Below are 27,802 nucleotides of genomic sequence, written 5' to 3'. Positions count from 1 at the left end.
GCTGTTTATAAATTGCTCATTGCAGTATGTAACAACATGTAGCTGGCCACCCTGTTGATACATAGAGAGTGAAGCCATGTTTTCACTGCCATATTAACTGAGAGTAGTCACATGACTGGCAGCCATCTTAATTGTGGAAGGGTCATGGTCTGCCACTATCTTTGTTGAGAGCTGCCAACTACGTTCTGTACCCTATTTAAACTACGTTCTGTACCCTATTTAACAAAATACAACTACAGTCCTTTAAAACTTTTGCTATTCAGTCTTAATAATGCAATGTGGTAGGATGAGCAAGATTTACCAGTCCTTCTATGAACTGTATCTATGACTGAAAGTTTTGTCTTGATATTAGTTCAGAAATATATTTAAAGTTATGCTAATAACTGATGCAATTGGCTACAAGATTGAGCTTAACTTACTCTCTTATTTACAATTTCCTGGTTAAACCTAGAATGAATAACTGCAAAGTTTTTATAGGTCTACAAAAAAATACAAAATTTTTATGGGTCTAAAAAGGTATTTTAAGGTTGGTAAATGCAAGCTATAAAGTTTAAGTCTAGAAAGGTGTTCCAAGGTATGGAAATGCAAGTTGTAATGCTGTTTAGAAACTGATTTAAGGCATATAAAAATGAAAATGTTTCAGATTTCTGTGGTCCTCAGTACAATGGTGATAAAATGTACTTCCTTTTATAAACTAAAATTCATTTAAGTTTCAGGGAATCAAAAAGTAACAAGACCTAGATCCATCTACCACAACTCAGTCTCCAGATAAGTAGACCCACCTTTCTTTGAAAATTTGATCCCCCCCCGTCTTGGGATTTCTCAGTTCTACAATTAATAAACAATTTTAATTTCTGTTTCTAATCTATATTTGTCTCGGCAGATTTTCACCAGGCTGACAGACTCCATTGAGGACTCACCTGTGAATTGTGAGCTGCTGAGATCTGGACTTACTAAAAGCTGAAGTAATCCAGTCCAGCCAATGTGACTGCTTCTTGTCTCTTCAACTGGATCATTAATCAAATGTTTCTGGTAAGTGCCCTATTGCCTAGCCTTTAATTAGCCTTTCAACCTTCCTGGGTCCTAATATCATTGTCTTAAAGTCAGCTGGAAAAAGTTACAGAAGACAAAACGTCATCCATTATCCCACCCACAAGACTGAAATGCTAAGCCAAAAGAAACTCTGGCACAGGGGGAAAATGGCTACCTATTGACATGCCAGAAAATAGGACCTTAGTTCTGTTTCTCCTGTCATACATTTTGCCTCTTACATGATCATGCCTAGCATTAGGGGGAAAAAAAAAAAAAGGTTAAAGATAAGGTCTCCTTGGTCCAAATCATGGTGTTAAAGTCTCAATACTAGCGCTTGGAGTATTCTCAAGGATTTGAGATGGAATCCTACTAGGGGACTTACTTTCAAAAAGCCAGCTAGAGTCACATAGCCTCTCTGGACACCAGCCAACCAAGGTCACATATCCACAGTAGGAATTCCACTCACTGGACTTAAAAGGAGCCTTTGAGCTCCTCTTGGGGTCACTGCCATTTTGTGAAGGCGGTGACCCCAGCATGCTTAAATTCACTACAGAATAAACACTTTCTGTTTTGCATACCATCTGAGTATGGGGTCTTTCTTCAGCGATTCACAGATCCTAACAGATGTGGTAATAGCACATGCCTTTAATCCCAATAACCCTGGTACAGAGGCACGCCAGGTATGAGTTGAAGCAAGCCTGGTCTACATACAGAAATCCAGGCCATGGAGAGCTATATAATGAGAGCTTGTACCAAAAACAAACAATAAAAAATAAGTCTATCATTATAATGTGAGAAAAAAATTCTGGGCTTCATAATCTCTTAATATTAGTTAGACTGACTTTCTGTAACAATGTGGGTTAGAAAAGTATCACATTTTATCTTAGCATCTTCATGCAGATGTACTGTAAGACTTTGTTCTCAACCATTCCTCTCCTACACTACTCTTTTTTATTTCTTCTCTCTCACTCCAATTGGCTCTTTCTTTGCTGCAGTTACCCCCCATTCTGTTTTCCTTTTGCAGGTAATCCATTATCATCTCTTATTTCCTACCTCCTTTAAGATCTTTTTTCCCTGTTATAGAATCTTCTTTGTAGTTTCATGATTGACAAGCACACTTGTTAATACACTGAGTTTAACTTTAGATTTCTGTGGTAGTTTAAATGAAAATGGCCTTAAAGACTCAAAGGCAGTGGCATTATAAGGAAATGTGTCCTTGTTGGAATATTTGTAACCTTGTCACTAAGGGTGGACTCTGAGGTTTTAGAAGCCCAGAACACATTTCCTCATTGTCTTTTCCTGCTGCCTGCAGGAAGTAAAATTCTCCACTTCTTTTCCAGTACCTTGTCTGTCTGTATGCTGCCATGCTTCACACCATAAAGACAATGGACTAAAAAAAACCTGTCAACCCTAAACCAGGCCCAATTAAACACTTTACTTTATAATCCTTATAATCATGGACATGATATCTCTTCACAGCAATAGAAACCCTAAGACAACGTATTTCACTCATGATTCCCACTTGCATGCATTTTCTTGCAAATGTCATTATTTTATTTTCTGTCTTTTACTTTTTCTTTTTAAGATTTATTTACCTGGTTTTGATGGCATACATCTTTAAGCACAGTACTAACACTATAGATGCAGGCTAGGGTGAGCCAGAAATACAAAGTAATATTTTCTTAAAAAAAAAAAAAAAAAAAGACTATTAAAACAATGGACCTCGATGGAAGGACCCAGAGGGGACAGAAGCTTCACAAGAAGAATAACAGAGCCAAGTAACCTGGGCCCAAGGGGACTTTTGGAGACTGAAGCACCAAATAAGGACCATGAATAGACTGGATCTAGAACCCCTACACATATATACCTGATGGGTAACTTAACCTTCTTGTGTGGTTTACTAGGAGCTTCCCTAGTAAGGGAAGCAAGGACTGTTTCTAACATGTTGCATGCTTTTACATCACTTCCCTTTCGTGGGGCTGCCTTGCCAGGTCACTGTGGAAGAGGATGTGCTCAGTCCTGATGGGACTTGAAGTGCTGGGGTGGGTTGTGGGAGCCTCCCTTTCCTGAGGAATAGGGAAGGGGAAGAAGGGAGGAAGAATGGGACCAGAAGGAGAGGATAATGGAGTCTAAAATTGGGATGTAAAGTGAACAACTTAACAACTACCCTCACAGCTAGATTTTATAATACTCCTTATAGTCACTTAAGATTTAAGACTACTATTCTATTGTGTACTCTGATTGTTTAAGGTGCCTTTAACGCCACAATGTAGCAATTTGCATTGGCTTTCCCATGTAATGAACTTTTATAGCCTAAGATATATAACTAAGATATATATATATGTATATAAATATATATATATGATATGTAGTCCTCAATACCCTTGACTCAGAATAATTTATATATGTAGGTATAATATTACTGTGCATTGTGCAACAACTGAAATGCTGATTTCTGTGCTTCATGTTCATGGTTGCAATCCTTGTTCGGAGACTCTCCTGTCTCAATGCTTGGTAGACATTATTTCCCATTGTTCCTGATGTCAATTTAAAAAACACTTAACAGCCACTGACTCAGGAGAGTAAGGCTGGACTTCCTACCAGACAGTGGAGGAGAAAAAAGAGAAAGGAAGTGGGGATTCAGTCACAAAGAGAAGTCCAGGAGACATCAGGAGGGAGAAACTGGAGAAAAGAAAGCCATAATGCAAGTATCTCAGAGATTTACACTGGAGAGAAGACACATTAGCTTAGAGGGTTCAAACAGATTAATACTGCTCACTTCTTGTCCCATAAAGCTTGCCACATAAACATAATATTCCAGTATCAATTATTTGGGTGCTATCTGGGTTAAAAGAGGAACTATAACATTTTTAAAACAACCACTAACACAAGAACGTTCTAATAATCATTTGCTAAAAATAAACTGACTGAAAGCTGTCTTATAAAATGAATATGCACCACAAATCCTGCTAGTTTTATATAAACTGTACAGAAAGGAGGAAGCCTCAATTAAGAAAAATGCCTCTATAAGATCAGGCTGAAGGCAAGCCTATAGAGAACATTTTCTTTATTAGTAATTGATGTGAGCACTCACAGGTGATTGTGGGTGGTGCCATTCCTGCACTAGTGGTTCTTGATGCTATAAGAAAGGAGAATAAACAAGCCAGGAAGAGCAAGCCAATAAACAGTATTCCTCTTATGTCCTCTAAAGAAATTTCTACCTCCAAGTTCCTGACCTGTTTGAGTTCCTCTCCTAACTTCCTTCAGAGATGAACAGCGTTGTGGAAGCATTAGCCAAAATAAACCCTTTCCCCCTCAACTTGCTTGTATTTTATAACAGCAATAGTAACCCTAACTAAGCAAACAAATGCTGAATGCAACATTTAGAAACTGGTTGAAAATGAGTGATATTTGTGAACTGGAACAGTTGGAGCAAGTGATTTAATTCACTGTAAAACTTCGTTAAAGATTTCTGTCAAGTATTTCATTCTTTCCCATGTGATGTTTTTAATGTTCTTAGGCACATACAGAAAGGACAAAGATACAGGAAAAGAGACAGTGTAACTAAAAAGCTTATAGACCAGCAAAGATTCAGAATCACACAACAGAAAAAGGAAAACAGAGACAACAAATAAGAGAATTCAAATTTGAAGTCACTTGTCATTAAATAATACCAATTAAAGTTACTATTTCTTAATGTAACACAGACGTGTGTTACATAGATGCAGCATCTTATGGGGGTTGAAATACAATCCCAAAGCATAGGAGAAACTGAAAGAAACACTGACCATGTTGGAATAAAAGTCAGTAGTAACAGGGACTAGTCCTTGACATTATTTCCTACCTTCTATTTAAACCTAAACCTTACATTAAGGCCCCCAGAGATGGACTTGGAAGTGGTATTGCTAAAACTCAGTTTGGGCACAATGACTCATTCTCTACTTTTTATTATTTGTTCAAGTCATTTGTTTGGCTTATCTGGGACTAGTGGCCAAGCCCAGTTTGCTGAGACAGGTAGAGTCCAATCATACATACAAGACTGAAGACACAAAAATAAAAGCAAGGAATTTGTTGTTAGTTTGTACAATGTTTCCAATGTTAGAAGCCTTGGGAAAGCTTCGTCTCCAGTAATTGTCCTGTAATACTTACCATATGACAAAGACTGGAGCTGTCACTACTGCCAACAAGAACACTCATCCTTACCCAGCTGTGGTGGCACACCTTTAATACCAGCAGTCAGGAGGCAGAGGCAAGTGGTTCTCTGTGTTCAAGGCTAGCCTGATCTTTAAAGCTGGTTCTAGGACAGCGAGGGCTACAAAGAAAAATCCTGTCTCAAAAAAAAAAAAAAAAAAAAAAAAAATTAAATTAAAAATTCCCATGAAACAAACCATGTAATAAGGATTTATCCTGTCACCTTATGATGACTCAACAGTTTCTGCTCTTGAAAAGCAAATTAATTCCATTTCCAGAACCCTCATTAGGTGGCTTAGAATCACCAACACTCTACCTCTAAGAGATTCAAGCCCTCTTTCTGTCACTTCTGCCATTTGCACTCAACTTGCACATTCCCATCCTGAGACCCACATAGGTTTAAAAGTAATGAATCTGGCCATACATATAGTGGCACACATCCTAACACATGGAGACAGAGGCAAATCTCTGAGTTTGAGGGAAATCTTCAAGGAGAGTTTGAGGACATTCAGTGCTATATAAAGAAACTGTAGATAGATAGACGGACTGATGATAGATTAACAAAGTTTAAAATAATAATCAAACAAACAAAAATCTCATCAAAATTGCTCAATTATAAATCTCTCTCACTCTGTACTTTCCTGTATTTGAGCCTAAACCTCATGTCAGTAGACCAATGTCAGGCTGAGATGTTTCTTCTATAAATTTCCAAGATCTCTATCTTAACTTTTCAACATTACTTTTTCTTTAATTTCTAGGACTACTGACTTATCTAACCAACTTTGTTGGTATAATGTTTTTTTGGAATGTATACACCTTACCCTTATTCATGCAAATGCTGATTTCTCTCCCCCACTCTCTGGTTTCAATTTGGACATTACGTTGTGATACTTTTTTTAAGCATCATCTGTCTCAACTTTGTGTAAACATGACAAAATAAAACGAACCATAACGCTGAACAATACAGAGGAAAGAGTAGGTGGGAAAGGGTAGGAGCCAGAGGACAGGAAAGAGTGGGAGGCGAACAGCAGGAGAGGCTGGAGGACTGAGGCTGGAGCAGAGCAGAGCAGAGAGAGAGATCTTGGAACAACATGGAAAGATGGACTGGACTTAATATATCACTAAAAGCAAGTATAATGTGGGAAATATAAATGTTAGGAAACTATGAGGGCTTGGAAGTTTAGGATGAAGTGTATATTGCCCAGCATTGTGTTCTAGGTTAATTAAATAATTCCCAGTCTCTGTGAGGTGATTTCGGTATACAGCTGTTTAGGATTAACTGCAACTTAACTAAAAGATATAGTAAATATTAACGGGCTAATAAAACAAATGGCACCCAACTAATCTAAGTATCCACACCCTTTGAGTCATACTTACTCATATTTGGTGGGGGGAATAAGCTCCCAGTGATACACCCAAAACTTAAAACCTAAAAACTCCCAAGTCAATTACTATCTCTTTAAGAGAGACTCTTAAACATGCCCAGGAGCAAAAGACAGCCTCCTGTGGGCAGACCTGAGACTTAAAAAAACTGGCTACTTCTACAGTCTCACAGGAGGGGTACTGGAGCATGGCTTCTTCATACTACAGCTGTCTCAACTCAGCTCAAGCTCAGCTCAGCTCAGCACATGTCAGGAAAGGGAGGAACTGGAGATAGACAAACCTCTAGACAGAGTTTGGCCTAAACTGCATCTAAAATAAAAAAAATTGCCATGGCAGAGGGTGTTTTAATCCCTTTTGGCTTCATTTTGGCTGTCATAGTCATGGATCTGGTTGCAATATGTTTAATATGGTGATGGTTCTTCTCCATAGCTTCTTCAAGAAAGTTCAAGGAGGGCCAAGATGGCGGCGCCGGGAGAGCACAGTGTCTAAGAAGTGGGACAGCACACTCTCCATGCAGCGACCAGGAGACTGAACTCTGGGCCCTAAAACTACATCGATCGTGTTTCCCAGGTGAGACGAGGCTCCCACACATGGGAATCGGTTGGATCCACTCTTGGGCTGCCCAGCCAGAACCTGGAAGAGATCCCAGGTAACACAGTCATTGGGTCTCTGGGCCAAGCCGGGAGCCTACGTGTCCCGATAACTTTCCCGGGCTGATCAGTGCCAGAGACTGAGAGTCCCAGTCCCAAGAAAACCCCACGGGGAAGGAAAGTTGCGAGTCTGATCATGGGTCACCCAGTCTTTCCCTGGAAGGTCTCGCAGACCGAGGGTACCTGCCACCATCACAACTGAGCTCCCAGCTCTCTGGTACAGACAAGCTGCGAGGCCCAGTGCAACAGAGACTGGGAATCCCTGTCCAGAGAGGGCCCCACAGGGAAGGAAGAAACCATGCTGCTTGGGTCACCTAGGCTTTGCCTGGGGAAAGTCTCGCAGACCGCAGACCAGCGAGTACGCCCAGCCATCACGGATCCGGGCCCACACAGGGAGCACAGAGTTATTGGGAACCCAGCTCCTGCAGACTAGCAGGCAGGCGCAAGCGCCGCCAGGCCAGAGACCTGCTTTGTACCAACTACTCCTTACAGACAGAACTGTGCGCCCCAAGACACCAGAGTCTTGCAGTCACTGGCTGGAGAATCCCTCACAAAGAACAAGGAACAAAGCAAAGGGGACAGACTTAGGCAACCCAGTATATTCCGGGAAAAGGTCCCACAGACAGGCCCAACCCAGGGAAATGCTGTGCCCCAGATAGCCTGCTGTTACCAGGAGAACAGTAGTCACCCACAACAGATTACCTCTTGGGTTCTGGGGCACAGAGCCCCAACCTCAGACCTACAAAGGATCGGGAACCCCGAGATCAACCCCCAGATACTGCTCCAAGGGAAACCAGTTATCCCTAACAAAACCAACCAAACCACGGGACACACAGGTTACAGCAGCTGATCACTAAATTTACAGCAAGAAACCCAGAAGGAGGGCAGCTGTCTCCAGGACTTCTCCCAGTGAGAGGAGAGCCCTCTTGACTAATCAGCGACAAGACAAGGCTGCCCAATCTCTCCATATCTCTTCAACATAGTTCTCAAAATCCTTGCTAGAGCAATAAGACAGTTGAAGGAGATCAAGGGGATACAGATTGGAAAGGAAGAAGTCAAATTATCACTATTTGCAGATGATATGAGAGTATACATGAGTGACCCCAAAAACTCTACCAGGGAACTCCTACAGCTGATAAACTTAACCTTCAGAAAAGTGGCCGGATAAAAAATTAACTCAAAAAAATCAGTAGCACTCCTGTATACAAAAGACAAAAGGGCTAAGAAAGAAATTAGGGAAACAACACCCTTCACAATAGCCACAAATTACATAAGGTACCTTGGTGTAACCCTAACCAAGGAAGTCAAAGACTTGTATGAAAAAAATTTCAAGTCTCTGAAGAAAGAAATAGAAGAAGATATCAGAAGATGGAAAGATCTCCCATGCTCATGGCTTGGCAGGATTAACATAGTAAAAATGGCCATCTTACCAAAAGCAATCTACAGATTCAATGCAATTCCCATCAAATTACCAACAATTCTTTACAGACCTGGAAAGAAAAGTTCTCAACTTCATATGGAACAACAAGAAACCCAGAATTGCTAAAACAATCCTCTACAATAAAAGATCTTCTGGAGGTATCTCCATCCCTGATCTTAAGCTGTACTATAGAGCAACAGTTTTAAAAACTGCGAGGTACTCGCATAGAAGCAGAATGGTGGATCAATGGAACCGAACAGAGGACCCACACACTTATGGACACCTGATTTTTGACAAAGATGCCAAAACCATACAATGGAAAAAAAGATAGCATCTTCAACAAATGGTGCTGGTCCAACTGGATGTCTACCTGTAGAAAAATGAAAATAGATCCATACTTATCACCCTGCACAAAACTGAAATCCAAGTGGATCAAAGACCTCAACATAAAACCAGACACATTAAATCGGCTAGAAAAAAAAGTGGGGAATACCCTAGAACTCATTAGTACAGGATAAAACTTTCTGAACAGAACACCAACAGCAGAGGCTCTAAGAGCAACAATCAATAAATGGGACCTCATGAAACTGAAAAGCTTCTGTAAAGCAAAGGACACCGTCATCAAAACAAAGCGACTGCCTACAGACTGGGAATCTTCACCAACCCTTTATCTGACAGAGAATTCATATCCAGTATATATAAAGAATTAAAGAAGCTGAAAAGCAGCAAACCAAGTAATCAACGTAAAAAATGGGAAACAGAGCTAAACAGAGAATTCTCAATAGAGGAATATCAAATGGCAGAGAAGCACTTAAAGAAATGCTCAACCTCATTAGCCATTAGGGAAATGCAAATCAAAACAACCCTGAGATTTTTCACCTTACACCCATCAAAATGGCCAAGATCAAAAACTCAAGTGACAACACATGCTGGAGAGGTTGTGGAGAAAGGGGAACCCTTCTCCACTGATGGTGGGAATGTAAACTTGTACAACCACTCTGGAAACCAATCTCACACTTTCTCAGACAACTAGGAATAGCACTTCCTCAAGATCCAGCCACACCACTCCTAGGCATATATCCTAAAGAGGCTCAAGTACACAAAAAGACATTTGCTCAACCATGTTTGTAGCAGCTTTATTTGTAATAGCCAGAAGCTGGAAACAGCCCAGATGCCCCTCAACTGAAGAATGGATGCAGAAATTGTGGTGCATCTATACAATGGAGTATTACTCAGCAATGAAAAATAAGGAAATCATGACATTTGCAGGTAAATGGTGGGACCTGGAAAGGATCATCCTGAGTGAGTTGTCCCAGAAGCAAAAAGACACACGGTATATACTCATTCATATAAACATACAACATAGGATAAACCCACTAAAATCTGTGCATCTAAAGAAACTAAGCAAGAGGGAGGACCCTAACTAAAATGCTCAATCCCCACCCAGAAAGGCAAAGAGGATGGACATCAGAACAAGAAAACAGGAAACAACCTAGGAACCTGCTACAGAGGGCCTCTGAAAGCCAGAAGAAGAAAACAAGAAACAAACTAGGAACCTGCCACAGAGGGCCTCTGAAAGCCTCTGCCCTGCAGACTATCAAAGCAGATGCTGAACCTGATGGCCAACTGATGGGCAGAGTGAATGGAATTTTAGGTAAGAACTGGGAAATAGTAAGAGCTGGAAAGGACAGGAACTCCACAAGGAGAACAAAAGAACAAGAAAATTTGAATACAGGGAACTATCCAGAGACTCATACTCCAACCAAGGACTATTCATAGAGATAACCTAGAACCCCTGCACAGACATAGCCCATGGCAGTTCAGTGTCCAAGTGGGTTAGATAGTAATGGGAAGAGGGACTGCCTCTGACATAATCTGATTGGCCTGCTCTTTGATCACCTCCCCCTGAGGGGGGAGCAGCCTTACCAGGCCACAGAAAAGGACAATGCAGCCACTTTTGATGAGAGCTGATAGACTAAGATCAGAAAGAAGGAGAAGAGTACCTCTCCTATCAGTGGACTCGGGGAGGGGCAGGCATGCAGAAAGGGCAGGGAGAGAGGGATTGGCAGGGGAGGACGGAGGGACTTATGGAGGGATACAAAATGAATAAAGTGTGATTTTAAATAAGAGTTAAATAAAAAAATTTAAAAAAGAGAAAGTTCAAGGAGAAAATGGGGGGAAAAACAAGGATTGGAATAATAAGTTACAGACAATAGAAATGGCACTCTTCCTAATAATTAGATTAATAACGGCTAAAATTCAAAGCTCTCTGGCTGCAAGATACTTGTCAGCTTTTTCTGGTAAGAGCTGACAATTCACTGAAGCATCAACTAAAAATAACCAACTGGACTTTGTTACAGGGTAAATTGGCAGAATTGAGCTAAAACTTAAAATTTTCTTGTCTCTTTGCTTTATTTTCATTTAAAGGCTTTGAGTTACAATGATATTGATTAAAAAAAATTTGAACAAGTTGGTGAAGGCACATGCCTTTCTTTCCAACACAAAGTAAAAGGAAACAGAGTTTCCTTTTGAGTTCAGGATTAAGCTAATTTACATAATAAAAGCCAGGATGGCAACTCTTGCTGTTTACCCACCTGTAGAGGTAGTCTAAGATTCAAAATGACAAAATTTTCCTTAAGGTTACCATATAAATTCTTTTTTCTTAATAATAGATGTTATGTCCTTACTGCTCTAAAGGTTGGATTCTCATATATTTTAGGTTATGTAAAGAGAGACAGTGTCACACTGCTCTGGAAACTGTCTTATCCTTTTGAACGTGAGACATTTTCACGGGAAAAATGTTGGTCATGCTTATGTAAAAAAGACACAAGAGGCTTACAGATGGCAAAGTACATGACAACCTAGTTTAGTTTAGTCGTAAAAACTCAAAATTATATTCATAAGTTTAAAAAACAAAACGGTCCATCCCATATCAAAAAAGGGGGAAGCCAAAGATAGCAAAAACCGATGTAAAATCCAGGTACAAGATGCCTAGAATATACTTAAGTGCTAAAGGTAAGAGAGTTGATACAAAGTTCAGCTATAAAGGCATAACTGCCCATCCTGTATAAAAAAGAGGCAAACCAAAAAATAGCCACCATCAATGATGCCTAGGGTATACTTAAAAGCTAACGGTAAGAGGGAGTTTAAATAAAGTTTGGCAATAAAGGAATAACTGCCCATTCTATATAAAAAAGGGGATAGGACAAATAGCTACAACATATATAAAAATCTAGAGCTAAACCTCAAAACAGGTACAAGATATCTATGGTATGCTTATATTCTAAATTAAAAAGGAATTTATATAAAGTTTACTTAAAACATGTGTTTTCTATTGCTCTAGGCAACCAGCTTGTCTCTCTAATAGGAAATAGGTAGCAGCTTAGCCTAATAAAACAGGCACACAAAAGGCCAAAAAATATTTTAATCTATCCAAACTTATTTTTATTTCAACGATACTGATTTTATGTTCAATAATAATGGTAACTTATATTGCTGATCCCTTTACATGGGAAAAACTCAAAAACTGACTGAGACATAAAATATGTCTCCAAAAGTCCAACGATACTTGGCCAAAAAATAATTTATATGTCATTATCAGACAGAAAAACTACTTTTGTTACATTCCAGTGATAGACACCAACACAAGCCATAACTGCTCTATTCTAATACTGAAGCTATTCATGAGACAAGATAGAATACCACACAAGGAGAAGAGTTAAGATTACTGATCCTGCAGTGATCATCTTTGATCTGTATAGAATATAAAAGAATGGCACCTGCACCTGGTACTTCCCTTCTTGACATAAAAACTATAAGGATCTTAAGGTTACAAAGTCTATTAAAATTTAATTTTAATTAATATCTACTTAAAAGGTAAAACTTGAAACTGATGATAAAAGAATGTTAATCTTATTATCTTTTAAAAAATGATTGTTTGAATCAGTAAACATAAACATATGCTCACAATTAAATAATCAGTAAGCAATTTCAAATAAATTTCAATCAGATGTGTACCAAATCATCCACTCCTAGAATAATTTCCATCCTTTCCTGTGTTCATTTTCCACTACTACAATGAAACACCTAAGACAACATAAAAGACAATAGATTTATTTTAGATTACATTTTCAAATTTTTTAATCCATTGTCGTAAGGAATTTTGTAGAACTTTATCATTCCTAAATAGCAAAGTAGATCACTAACTAGAAGGATATATGTTAAGATTATGTCCTCCATGAACATGAAACCACAATTACCAGCTGTACTTTTTTTATGACCTTTTTTTGTTGAGTAGATGATCTAACAGTCATCTACTCAACTCTCTCTCTCTCTCTCTCTTGTTTTTTGTGGGGTTGTTTTGTTTTGTTTTGTTTTTGTTGTTTTGAGACAGGGTTTCTCAGTGTAGCCTTGACTGTCCTGGAACTCATTCTGTAGATCAGCCTGTCCTTGAACTCACAGAGATCTGCCTGTCTCTGCTTGCTGAGTGTTGGGATTATAAACATATAGTACCAGGCCTAGAGCTTTTCAACTCTTCATGCTTTAATGTATTATTTCTTCCATTACATCAAATTTATCACAAGACACTTATTTCTGGAAACTCAGAAACACCCTAAAATACAGTTTACTAATAATCTGTGAAATATTTTTATCCAATCACTTGAAATTAACCATCATATTATCTAATGCCACACTTGAAGTTAATTTCAACCCTCACACAAATATTCACAAATCAGATATAATTTGGTTAGTAATTTTTAAAAAACCAGTCGCACTGACTTAATTTTCTCTAACAATAATGAGAAAATTAAAAAAATATATGCTACTATGCCAAGAGGCAATGTCTTGGGGAAATTTACTAGGCACGTTTGCTTTCTGGGAAATGGTAGTAAACGGTCATCCAGTATTTTGCAAGTTCTGTAACCTCAGAGCTGCTTCCAGCCTCTGACACCCCTTTCTCCTCTATGCTGCTGCATCAGTCAAAAATTTGACATGATTCAATCCTCATTTTCTGGGTATTTATGCACTCTAAGTAAACAGACCTCTTATGGGATCTTTATGAAGATGCACTGCTGTTCAGATGAATTAATTCCTGATAATGGAACTCCTGATTTGATTCAAACAATTTTAGAAGTTAAAAAGTTAAACAGTTGATAAAAAGTTTATAGCTACAATAAATACTTTTGTGGATCTCCAAATCCCTCAATAGTAGACAGGCTTGAGACAGATTTGTGTCTTCAGTTAAGCTTTCACTATGGCACTACAAATCCTGGTATATCTTAAGTATATACAAGTTGTTTTGAACGTCCCATGAACCCAGAAAATAATAGAACTCCCAAAAATGTTAAAAAAAAAAAAAACAGTTCATTGTAATTCCCTCTATCTTGTCAGTTTATGGCATAAAACACTGGAATTCTTACTTTGTATTCTATAATGTAAGATTTTATATTAAAAAATACCTGGCTTAGTACTGAAATATGTAATCACTAAAATTCTTCCCACTGAAGTAGTTTTGTCACTGCCAGTGATAAACCCTTTTGACTATGAGATAATTCTTTCTATGATGTAGACAGCTTTTGCTCAGGATTAAAGAAGTATAACCAGAGGCCTGGAGAGATGGCTCAGAGGTTAAGAGCTGCCTAGATTAGAATGTACAGTGGCTTCCAAGACTAGCCTAGGTTAGTAGACAGGCAATAGGCCTCCAAGATGACAATTACCTCAATCAAATAAAAGGTACTTTTACAAGTAGAGAAACCCTGACTTGAAGTGGGGGGGACGGAGCTTTAAGAGAAAAAGACAAAGTAATTTAAAAGGCAGACCCATTAGATTAACACATAACTTGTCAGTGGAGACTCTCAAATTCAAATGGGGCTGTACCAATGTACTAAATGTACTTAAAAGTTCAGATGCCAGCCTGGTTTAGTATGCCCAATAAAACTTTCAATGGAGAAAGAAAAGCATTCCCTAATAAAACATAATTTAAACATATCTACAAATCCAGTTGTACAGAACACACTAGAAAGAAAACTAGAATAACCACACCCAAAACATAAGGAATAAATAACCCCAAATTAGCAATTACTAGAAGGAAGGGGACACACCATAACAAAATAACAGGATTCAATAACAGTGCACATTCATAACTCAAACTTAATGGTCTCAATTCCTCTCAAAATATACAGACTAATGAACTAGATTAGTGGTTCCATCTCTCTGCTGCATCCAAGAAACACATCTCACTCTCAAAGACAGACATCACCTAAGGATAAAAGGATGAAAAAATGTATTTCAAGCAAATAGAACTATGAAACAAGCTGGTGTAGCCATTTTAATACTTAACAAAATAGACTTCAAATCAAACTAATCAGAATAAATACAGAAGGATATTAGAAATCCATTGAGTTTACTGAAGTAAGAAGAAAACTCTTAAGTGCAGGAAGCTAGTCCTATGGCTAGAATACTTAATTTTAAAGATAGATAATACTGAGTATCAGTGGCTCTGTTTTCTGACTAGAGATAATATAACAAGTACCTTAATCTCCCACTTCTCACAAAGATGGACTGCACCTTAAAACTGGAGCTGTTATTATGACCTTTAAATTATAGAGGGAAACTGGGATGGAAATGAGGTGTCAATGATCTTTGTCAAATTGTGATCTTGGTTTTTGAAACCTGAAGACATCGAAATCCCTCCCTCCTTGATTATTCAAACCTGGTTATTCACAGTAACTCCAAAGACATCTTTATAGTCAAAATCCCACGTAAGCTGTTCTTGTAAAGTATTCTATCACAATAAGCCAAGTAACTATAGGTCTAAAAAGAAGGTTTTGTCATTAGCATTTATTGCACTTGCAAAGGACTCTTCTAATCATATCCAAACAGTCCTAGCACTGAAGTCTGATGCCTTGAGCACCTATGTTGACATGTACACAACTCTCCCACCACAAAATTAAAAATAAAAATAATTAAAAATAAAATAAATGTTAAAAAAAAAAAAAACAGCTCGGATGTAGCCCATAGACTCAGTCTCCAAGTGGGTTCCCTAGTTAGGGGAGCAGGAACTTTCCTGGCATGAACTCAGTGGCTGGCTCTCTGATCACCATCTGTGGCAGGTTGGGGATAGAGATGCAGCCTTAACAGGCCACAGAAGAAGACAATGAAGCCAGTCCTGATGAAAGAGACTTGATAAGCTAGGGTCAGATAGAAGGGGAGGAGGGCCTCCCCTATCAGTGGACAAGGGGAGGGCATTGAAGGAGAATAGGGAGGGAGGCTGGGGTGGAAGGAAATAAGGAAAGGAGACACAGCCAGGACACAAACTGAAAATTTGTAATAAATGATAAAAATTTAAAAGAAAAGAAAATCCCAACAAAACAATTAAAAAAAAAAAGAATAGTAACAATCCCCCAATACAGGCTTTTGTACATAGTCTTGTGATAATATCTAACTAAAAAGTGAAAATGTCCCTTACCACATCCCATTCTCAGAATTATTAATCATTCATTAAAATAGTAAGATATTAATCACAATATAAACAACACAGAGCAAAATTAGTACTGATATATGCACTGACCTTCCAGTAGTCAGTCTGTAAACTGTAATATTTCTGGTAGGAAGACAACGCTGAAAAAGAAAAACAATTAATCAAATTGTGCCTCAAGTTTACATAAAATAGTAAAGTTCAATTTCTCAATCTCCAACAATACCATGAGTTCTGTAAAAGTAACTTTCCAAAAAAAGAAAATCCATAGAGATTCTACAAGGCTAATAAACTAAATTTTTTATTAAGGAAATGTAGTGCTGCAGATTCACAGCAAAATTATTTTTTGTTGTTTGGGTTTTCAATGTTTTGGTTTTGGTTTTGGTTTTTCCAGACAGGGTTTCTCTGGGTAGTCTTGGCTGTCCTAGACACACACTGTAGACAAGGCTGGCCTCCAACTCACAAGACAGCTGCCTGCCTCTGCCTCTCAAAGTGCTGGGATTAAAGGCGTGCACCACCTCTGTTCTGTTCACTGTAACTCTAAAATTTGGAAAGCAACTAACTTACAGAGATCTGCCTGTCTCTGCTGGAATTAAAAGCATGGGCTATTAATTCCCTGTTCAAATATTTATCAAATCACTCCAAATCACTCCAACTCTTAAGAGAGTTAGAAAACAAGTTTGAACTGTAGTAATCCTATGAATTTAATTAAAACATTTTAAATCTCTTAGCTGTCTTTTTAATGTCAAACAACAAACATATTCCTTTTATTTAAGAAGAACACCCAAAACCCGATGTCCATGGGTCATGAGGAAATCTACAGTCTAACATTCTCAAATGGAATTAAGACGTGACTTAAGAAAATACATTTTCATTTCATACCAGTAAGGCTTTTGGTAAATTATCATTTGATAATCTTTTCAAGGGGGGAGGAAGTTATCTCAAGTGCAGCAGATCTGGCACCTCCCCATAGTGACAATGGGATGTTTGGCTACTCCAGAGTCAGTGCCCCATTGGTGCAAAAACTGTATAAAATTGCCTGTTCCTGCTCTACCAGTTTTCTGAAATCTTCCTTTCATGCAGTTTGCCAGGGACCTGGGCACAGATTGTTGGAAGGTTCCTTTTGTTTTGATTCCTAGTTTTTTGTTTGTTTGTTTGTTTTCCAAGACAGAGTTTCCTAGTGTAGCCTTAGCTATCTTAGACTCCTTTTGTAGACCAGGCTAGCCTTGAACTCAAAGAGATCCTCCTGCCTCTGCCTTCCTTAGTGCTGGATTATAGGCCTGTGCTATAATCTGGCCAATATTTTGTTTGTTTGTTAGTTTAAATGGGGGTCATTTGTTGTTTTGAATCTTTGTTTTTTTAAATTCTTTATATGTTCTGGATATTAATGTATCCAGATATATACATGGTAAAGACCTTCTATTCTGAGGCTGAGGTTGATCACATCCTATGTTATAGTGAATCTTAATTCCTTGCAGATGGAGAAAGTACTTTCTTAACACCTGCATCTTGTTGATAGTACCTATTTTTTTCCTTCTGGCAGTTTTAGCCTTTAGGTTTTAAATTGAGATCTTTGATCTACTTGCACCTCATTGTTATGTGGATGCCTACTTGTCTATCCAGTTTTCATTTTTTCCCAGTACCATTTGTCAAAGATACTGTCTTTTCTCCAAGTATGTTTTTTGGCCTCTTTGTCAAACATCAGATAGCTAGAAGGATTTGTTTTTGTTTTGTTTTGTTTGTTTTGTTTTTTAACACAAAGGGATTCTTTGTGTAGCCATGGCTGTCCTGAACTTGTTTTGTGGACCTGGCTAATCTCAAACTCACAGCAATCTGTCTGCCTAAGCCTCCCTGAGTGGCTGGGAATCAAACGCATGTGCCTGCATGCCCTGCTGACTGGAGATTTGTGTGTGTGTGTGTGTGTGTGTGTGTGTGTGTGTGTGTGTGTATTTGTGTGTATGTGTATGTGTGTGTGTATTTACACTCATTTTAAATCTGTTTCTGCTCAGAATTGACTATTTGATTTTTCTTGTTCTATGTGATTTTAGGAATTATTTTTCTTTTTCTATGTAGAATGTTATAGATACTTTTGAGATTGCACTGATTCTGACAGTAGGATGGCCATTATCATAATATTAATTGTATGGATTTATGAACATGATATATCTTTTAATTTTCTAGTTTCTTATTCACTCTCTTCAGAAATTTTTACTGTAAGCATCCTTCACATCTTTGATTATTTTTATTAAAGATGTTGTCTTTGATGCTCTGTAACTAGGAATATGTACATCAAGTGTGTACACGATCTCTTAATTATTTTGTCTGTTGTTGCATATGAAGGCTATAGAAAACTGCACAACTACTATAAACATCCTGTTATACACACAGATCCTCCATTTGAAATAATGTTATAGGAAGATTGGTAGGTTATACTTAATTAAGTTTATACAGTATATAGTATATGCACAAAAATTTGTATTTTGTAAAAAAAATTTCAGCTATCAGTCTTAGAAAAAAAATTTTTTGATTGGAAATATTAACCAACACTTAAAAACATTATAAAACATACCCACAACCTAACATTCTAATTTGTATTTTGTAAAAAAAAATTTCAGCTATCAGTCTTAGAAAAAAAATTTTTTGATTGGAAATATTAACCAACACTTAAAAACATTATAAAACATACCCACAACCTAACATTCTTTGTCTGCACTAATACTGCAAACCTCTAACCTAGCAATATTTAAACTACTCATCATAAAAAGAAATATACAATAAAAATTCTCCTGGAGTCTTATCATATGTTCACTGACTAATATTTAACCTTGTTTTATGGGTTCTTCTATTTCATAGTGTCTTACTTCATATGTACCGTTGACTTATTGCTATTGAGCTCTCATGGAAAACATCATTAATAATTCATAAAAATTATTCATGTTTTATTATGACATTAATAAACTTTCTGAAAAAGAATCTTCTTTATGGATACCCTGTGCCCCACATGATATTTAATGTAATGATATTTATAATTATTTTACATTGCATATGGAGTTTAGATAGGTATTAGGCATGGAGCTCAGGATCTCAAAGATGCAAGCCTTCCTACCACTCACTTCCATCCTCATTTTCTAAATGTAACCTTATTACAAGTAGTTCACAGTTCTTCATCAATTATATTTGCTAGGAGTTACAACATATCTTTCAAAATGTTATCTGCATGAAAAATTATAAGTCATGCCTTTAAGACAGCCTTTTTTCCTTACTAAGGAGATACAGCTATAGAGGAGAATTAAGTGTTTTTTATTTTTTTTATTTTATGTGCATTGTTATTTTGCATGCATGTATCTCTATTTAGGGTGTCTCATTCCTTCAAACTGGAGTTACAGAAGGTTGCAAACTGCCATATGGGTGCTGGGAACTGTGTGTAAGTCCTCTGGAAGAACCACCAGTCTAACAACCATCTTTAGTGAGATCTGGTGCCCTCTTCTGGCATGCAGGTGTATATGCGGCCATAACACTGTATACATAATAAATAAATAAACCTTAAAAAAAATTTGCTTTATTTAAACAATCCAACTCAAAAGAAATTATGTGAATTTCTTTACAGTGTTATGGCAACAGACATTTGCTTCATTGTCTGTTTGAGACAGTGTCTTGTAGTCCTGGCCTGCCTAATCCCTACTGGCCTCAAATTCAGAGATCCTACTGAATCAGCCTGTAGAGTATTAAGAATAAAGGTGTGTGTCCCTAGCTTCACAACTGACTACTTGAACAGGCTTTTAAACACATTCTAACTAAAATGGTAACTATTAAACTAAGAAACATGTATTTTCTACACTTTCCTAAAACTACCCATTTATATATATAGACAAGCTATCAAAATTGCTTTGAACCATAATTAAGATTTTTAAAAAAGACTTCCAGAAAAGCATACAAGCAGTGTACATATAGGATATTAAGAGTTTTACAGAATCATCAAATGTACTAAATATTTGCATATAATTAGATTTAAAATTTCACCATTCTGTAAAGGAGCAAATACCTCCAATAACCAAAACCACACAACCATATAACAAACATAAGTTACACATTTTAAAAGAAAACAATTACCTTTTGAATAATCTTCCAGTAAGAGATTGAAGTGACCTAACTGACAAAAGAAATCAGATTCCACTTTTCCTTCAGCTTTTACTATTAAAGATTCATAGCAGTGAATAGCCTAAAAATAAAACATACAAACATTTAAAAATAAAATAAACTCGACATTAAAATTAATAAAACTCTACCTCAAAGAATGCATACAATTTGTGACTATGGAAATCATAACTCACACATTAATATTTAATGTTTTAATATTTAATTAATATTTAATAATTAACATTTAATATTCCCTATTAAATTCAAAGGATTTCACACAATATGAGTAAAGACTTCTCAATAACAAGTTGACACATTTAATCCCATGTCTTGGGGAGGCAGAGTCATGTGTATATGTGTGAGTCTGAAGCCAACCTAATCTACATAGCAATTTCTAAAACTGCCAGGGATACATTGTGAGATCCTATCTCAAAAAAGAAAAAGAAAAAAGAAAAAAGATTTTCTACCATTGTGAACAGTAATGATCTGCATATTGTTATTCTTAAAATAAACAGAAAGGAAACAGTTTAGCGCTTGGAGGCAGAGACAAGTAGATCTCTGTGATTCTGACGAAAAGGAGTCCAGGAATGGCCTGTTTCCAAATAAATAAATAAATAAATAAATAAGTAGAGGTGGCTTGGTAGTTAAGAGTTCTTCCTGCTCTTAGAGAAAACCATAGTTCAGGTCCTACTGCAGGCACCTATACCCACATACACACACACATACATATAAAGATACATATACAAACACACACAGACATGCTACACACACATAATTTTTTAATCTATTTTTAAAAAAGAAAAAAGTTCTACACAAAATAACAAAGGAGTACATTACTAAATTTACAAAAGCGTTACAAGGCTAAATTGCTGCTTGTTCTTTATCACATAGCAAAAAAAAAACTAAAACAGGAACAGAAAAAAATATATTAAATTCAAAATTTATATAATCACAATTAATAATCACATAGTAAATCCAAATAAAGGTGTAACTTCAGTTTTCATACAACAGATTTTACAGAGTTCATTATATATCTTACTTTATTCCTATAATCCTAGCATTTACTGAACATAAAAAGAGGTCAGCCAAACCAAGCGTTAAGGTGCACTTTAATCCCAGCACTCTGGGAGGCAGAGATGTGCACATCTCTATGATTTTGAGGGCAGCCTGGTTTACAAAATCAATCCAAGACAGCAAGGGCTACAAGACAGGGTTTCAACATAGGGAAACCCGGTCTCGAAAAAACAAAAAAAGGAGGAGAAGGAGGAGTAAGAAGAGGAGGATCTCAGCCAGTATGAGCCAACTAACCTACATAGTAAAAAATAAATAAAAATATTAAAAATTTTAAATAAAAACAATTTTTTAATTTTAAAAAAATTAAAAATAAAAAAAAAAAAACTACTGCAGTAGCTTAAATGAGAATGGTCCCTTAGGCTCCTATGTTTGAATGGTTGGTCCTCAGTCAGTGCAATTGTTTTGGAGGTGTGATCTTACAGAAGGTATATCATTTCAGGCAGTCTTTGAGGTTTCAAAGGCTACTTCAACTCTTTCTTAATTATCATTATTTATTACTTCTTTATTTGCCTATTTATGCAAACTCAGATATAGTTTTCTAAGAAAAACTATATCTGAGCATTTAAGTACCACAAACTCCAAGTTTTTTTTAATAGCTATTCCTCTTCACATATTTCTGTTTTGTTTTTATTTTTCAAGACAGTGTTTCTCTGTGTTTCTCTGTCCTGGAACTCTGTAGATCAGGCTGGCCTAGAATTCATAGATCTGTCTGCCTCCTGAGTCATTTTACATATTTTAAACACTTTTTAACACTATCTAAATATATAAAAATACACAGGTAAGAAAAAAAAAGAGGTAAAGGGTGAAAAGTAAAACTAGAAATCATGTTTATTAACAATCAGACCCTAACTAATTAGGCATGAGACTAGCTTGCAATGTCTTTACAAACGTTTTAGAACCTACTCATTATGCCTTTTGCCAAAGATTCATTTCAAAAAAGACAACTAGTATGTAAAACTTACTACTTAACAATATAGCAGAATATAAGTTCATCTATTCAGACACAGACTTCACATATAACATTCTAGGTTACACCAAGTAGTTCTCTTAACTATTAAAAAAAAATTTCGTTTCTTGTCCCTCTTGTAGTATATTTTCTTTAGTAAAACTTTTTTTAATCTTTTCTAATCTGATAAAGATATGGAACTGGGATTCACTCATACTTTTTTTTTAACTATTTAACAGGAAAAAAAGTAACAGTAAAGCAGCCAGCGTTTTTGAAACTTTAGAATTGTCTGTTTTTCAATGTTTTCAAACTAAATATTCTATATGTTGTATTTTTAATGAGACCATAAAAAGGCATTAAATACAAATACTTGATTTATTTTTTATTTCCTGATACAGAGCCTCATGTTGTCAAAACTGGCCTGAAATTTACTATGTAGTTGAGGATGGCTACTAATTTCTGGTCCTCTTGCCTTCTCCACTGGAATGTGAGAATTACAAAAATTTAACACTATTCCAGCAGATATGATGATAGGGTTCCAATGCTTTGCTTTGTGAATGCTAGGTAAATAATAACATTATTTCATCAGCCCTTGGTTTCTTAAATCTGTATTAAGAAAGATTTCCCGCTTTAAACTCTGAAAAAAAAAAACTTAAAAGACCATTATACCATAATATGACTTTTATTTTCATTACTCTCAAAACCTTTTAAAGTTTTTCAGCAACGGTAAGGGTAAGAAAGTGAGACTAATTAAGAAACAAAACCACTTCCTCTAAACCATACACATTTAAGTAGCTTCTAACTCCCTACTCCAGCTCAAGGAAAGCCAGTGTGTTCTTTTGTTCTCCTTGAGACAGCCAGGGCACAGAAAAAAAAAAAAAAAAAAAGGGGTTGCGGGGGTAGCTAGGAGAGATGGCTCAGAGGTTAGAAGCACTGGCTGCTCTTCCAAAAGTTTTGAGTTCAATTCCCAGCAATCACATGGTGGCTCACAACCATCTATAAGGGAATTGGGTGCCCTTTTCTGGTCTGCAGGGCATACATACAGGCAGAATATTTTATAAATAAATAAATCTTTAAAAAAAAATTTTAAATGAAAAAAGTTATCTTAGAAAGGTCTTCAATACTAAAAGCATTGGAGAAGAGCTTAATTGAGCAGGGTAACTTAAAAAAAACTTACTAAAGAATTTTAGTATTCAGATTAAATTGTTTAAGAGGATAGAGCCTGGAAAATAGCTCAGCAGGTAAATACTTTCTGCCAAGCTGGACAACCCTCATGCACATGTACACAACATGCATGAACACAAATATCTTTTAAGAGGTTAAAGATATATCCAGGCGCTAAGAAATTAATAAATTAGGAGCAAGTACATACTTTAGGAAAGATGTTAAAAGTCCTTCAAGCCAACATTAAAAGGTGAAAAAGAAAAAAAAATGTAAATACGAATAGAAACAAAAGAATTAAGAATACTAATGAGGCAGCAATGGTGCACACCTTTAATCCCAGCACTTGGGAGGCATAGGCAGGTGAATCTGGAACTACCTCTGGAGACCAAGCGTGGCCAGCTTGGTCTCCAGAGGTAGTTCCAGGGCAGCCATGGCTACACAGAGAAACCCTGTCTCAAAAAATCAGAGAGTGAGAGAAACACTGTACTTGTAAATATAAATACCTTTCTTAAATTAATTTTTTTCAAAAATATGACTATTAAAAGTAAAAATAGGTCCAGGAACTTCACTGTCCTCTAACCTCAGGAAATATGCACAAACCTCAACACAATATTTTATTAAAATGTAGGCTAAAAATAAAATAAAATAATATATAGGCTAAATTAACAATGTTCCTATCTCATTATAAGAAAAAGACCTCTTCAAGTTGAAGGCTAGCCTGGTCCATATAATTTTCTAACCCAGCCTCAGCCTCAGAGGAACAATGTTTTAAAAGTAAAATTTAGGAGATGAAAAGATAGGTCAGCAGTTAAGAGTATTTAACCGCTCTTCTAGTAGCTGACCATCTAGAAGATCCAGAAACTTCAGGGACATTAACAACCATCTGTAATTACATTTCTATGGGATCTATTGGCCTGAGTTAGCATTACAGACACAATGTGGTACACAGAAATATATACAGATAAAACAGCCATACAAATAAAATAATGGTGAAATAAAATTTAGGGTTGAAATGATGAAATATGCCTTTCTTCCCAACACTCAAAGGTAGAAGAACCTCTGAGTTCCAGGCCAGCCTATACACAGTGAGTCTCTGCCTCAAAATAATAACTGTTATTATTGTTATTATTACTATTATTTTGGACCACTGACAATATTTATTTAGGACCACTTGGATAGTTCAGGGAGTAAAGGCATAGTTTGCCAGGTCTCACTCAAAAAACTTGTTTTCAGCCCGCTGAGTGCAGCCATTACAGGAAAGTGTCACCATGCCACATGAAAATAGTTCATTAATTGTAGATTTTAAAAACTGTCATATGACCTTTCCATTTGTTTTTTGAAATTTCTAGATGTAGCCCTGGCAGTCCTGGAACTCACCCTGTAAACCAGGCTGTCACAGAAATCTGCCTGCCTCTGTTGCCCAAATGCCAGGATTAAAGGTGTGCACCACCACTGGCAGACAAAAAAAAAAAAAAAAAATTCCTTTTTGGGACCACACTGTCCAGGAACTCAGTATGTAGAACAGATTGTCCTCCAATACACAAAGATTCAACTGCCTCTGCATCACAAGTACTGGAATTAAAAGGTACATCACCTGCGTCCATCATATGGCCTCATATACTTCACAGTTTTTAATATAATTGGTCATCTTAAATTATAATACATTTTAAGTGAAAACATTTCAATAGCTATAAAAGAGTAGTGTCCCTCACCTGCAGCCTCAATACAAAAGTATTAAATTTTATAAAACAGGCAGTTTTAGTGATACATGTCTTTAATCTCGGCAGTGAGAAAACAGCCATTTCTGTCTGTGAGTTCCAGAACCATATAGTGAGACAAGGTCTCAAAATAATAGGAGTCATTCTGAAAATATATTCAACACCATGTCTATGTTTAATGTATAAGAACTACTCAATAAATTCAAAAAATTTAAGACGGTTACATAGTACATAGTATATATATCTTTAAAAGCTAGACAAACCATATTTTAAGTTTTTACCATAAAAGTCTTAAAGTGTGAGGAGGTAAATGTTTAAATTAAAATTACCCAATGTATATATGAAACATTACTTGTAACTTATTGATAAACAGATAAACAGAAAATATTATGTTTCTACACAAAGCACTTTACAAATGTTTAAATCCTGGGCTAAAGAGATGGCTAAGCTCAGAATCAAAACAAACAAAAATTATATTTTACAAGTATCTAAATGTGATAAATACAAGATACATATAAGAATCTCTTTTAAGGCTTTAAAAGGACTTGATAATTGTACTTTTAAGTAATAAGGAATAATTTTTAGTAAGCTGTACTAGACAGGTTTAATATTTTTCTTGTAAAATTGCCGTTTCCCCTCTAAAACTACGTTTCGTTTCTTCTTGCACTATTTCCCGCCATCTTGACTGATCTCAGCAGCCATTAACTAAATGACAGTGCCAAGTTTCAAAGTGGAAATGCCTTCTGCTCTTTCATACTGTGGAAACAAAACTCCAAGGACGAAAAAAATTAACTGTGCAAAATGGCATTCACAGTATTATTTCTATGGTCGTTGCATCCTAAATAAGTCCCTTTTAAGTATACAAACTCTTCAAATCCAGGTATTTGTGAAATTTTACGTTATGAGAAAACGGATATATCGAAAACGTGTGCACATCACAAGCAATTAAGATAACCAAACGTACACTCGCAAACTAGTGATTTTCGTAACCTGAGTTCTGAAATTGGAGATACACAGATCTTACCCAAAAGCTCTAAAATAATGCTGTGGGCTGTATGCTGAGGCAGGGCCTCAAACTACCAGGAAGGTAAGGGAAGAAAGGGGAAATGGCCAGCGTGGGGAGGAGAGAGAGCGCAGTGTCTTAGATCCTAAAGTTTATAGTGAGGACTTTCAGGGTAGGGATATGCTCTAGGCATGGAAAACACAAAGCTTAGGCAAAAATTAAGCAATTAAGTCCAAACGTAGTTGCTGTACCTTGTTCAATAGCGTCTTCGTTCTGGCGCCATCTTCGCGTCGGTTTAAGAACCCGAAGAAGCTGCTGTGAAAGAAATACATGATTTTTGTTAATGCTCACCGAAACACATGAGTAACAAACATCTCAAAACACGGGTAGCATTGCCTGACAGGCCGAAAAAAAAAAAAAAGTCTCCACTGCAAACAAGATGCAGTTTAGTCTCCTGGTGAGTGTCATAAACCCAGAGAGATAACCTGTCCGTATCAGCAGCGCGTACCTATCCAATCCACAGAGTGTCTTCTTCTCTTCAACTGTGAGACTGAAGGGTCCCACTTCGCTCTCGCCAGTAGACTTTTCCGCCGCCATTTTCTTTTCCTCATCACCAAAGAAAGCAGTAGCGAGGGACAATCAGTTTCATTTCATAGAAACGGAAAAAAGTGTCCAAGTTCTAAGATTATGGTCACCCACCACAGTCTAGCTCTGGTCTTGAAATGATGGCCTCAATCTTTACTTGAAACTACCACGTCAACTTTACGGACGCAGCTGTGGCCTCGATAAATTTCAAGGCAGAGAAAGCGTTAGATACTATCACGTCACATCAAGACGCGGATGGTGACTGCAAGAAGCCGGAAGCAGGCATTGTTGTAGAACCTACGCGAGATTCTTAGAACCTCAAACTTAGCGAATAAAGTTGTTGTAATAGTGTCAGTGTGAAACTCACGTAGCCGCTGAACCTCTCCCAAAAGCTAGCCAGGCTCACCAATGGAAGTATCCGTTTTATCTCACGTGACTTTTGTTGATTTACGTCATCACCGGTGCAGCTAAACTTGCTAGTTAGCTAGCTTACAAAGTCTGCCTAAAAGCTTCACTGAATGCGTTGAAACTAGTTTTACCTGTGCTAGGTAACTCGTTCTTAAACCAGAGTAAGTATACTGGCCTTTTCATTTGATTGCTACTTTGGTCACACAAGGAGCAAACAGAAATAAAAATAATTTTTAAAGTGTAGCGTCCCCAGGGCATGTAAATGTCAGGGAGCGAACAAATGGACTTTTTTTTTCTTTTTATACTTTCCTGTTGCCCTACAGAACATCATGTAAAGTTCCCAAAGTACCTACTCCTTTGTCCTAGATTTAGCAAACTATAAAAACAAAAGCCTGAGGCAGATGATTCACATTTGAGAAAACAAAATTCATTCAGCCAGAGTTAAGCTCTTCCTCACCGAGTAACTGTGGGTCGGTTCTGTTACTACCACAGAAAAACTTGTTCTCATTGATCATCCATCAGCCCAATTACATCAAAGCAAAAACTTTACAAAGGTTATGTGACTTTAGTAGTAGCCGACAAACCATAGTGAATGAAGAGTTCTTTACAACCAA

At 36.9% G+C, this 27,802-nt stretch overlaps 1 protein-coding gene across 2 annotated transcripts in view; it reads right to left on the bottom strand.

The window, feature by feature from the left end:
• The window catches only part of LOC110541982 (histone demethylase UTY-like), a 154,136-nt gene extending 126,965 nt beyond the window's left edge, over nt 1–27,171 (bottom strand). For both annotated transcript variants that reach the window (XM_060376858.1, XM_060376859.1), the window contains exons 1-4: nt 26,704–27,171; nt 26,447–26,510; nt 20,264–20,372; nt 16,247–16,296 (exon numbers count right to left, since the gene is read on the bottom strand). In XM_060376858.1, the coding sequence (XP_060232841.1) occupies nt 16,247–16,296; nt 20,264–20,372; nt 26,447–26,510; nt 26,704–26,792 (312 nt within the window). In that variant the 5' untranslated portion in view covers nt 26,793–27,171. The remainder of the gene's footprint in view (nt 1–16,246; nt 16,297–20,263; nt 20,373–26,446; nt 26,511–26,703) is intronic.
• Between the last annotated feature and the right edge of the window lie 631 nt (nt 27,172–27,802).

Source organism: Meriones unguiculatus (assembly GCF_030254825.1).
Source record: "Meriones unguiculatus strain TT.TT164.6M chromosome Y unlocalized genomic scaffold, Bangor_MerUng_6.1 ChrY_unordered_Scaffold_35, whole genome shotgun sequence".
In the NCBI taxonomy this organism is placed as follows: domain Eukaryota; kingdom Metazoa; phylum Chordata; class Mammalia; order Rodentia; family Muridae; genus Meriones; species Meriones unguiculatus.
This window is presented reverse-complemented; position numbering and strand designations above follow the sequence as displayed.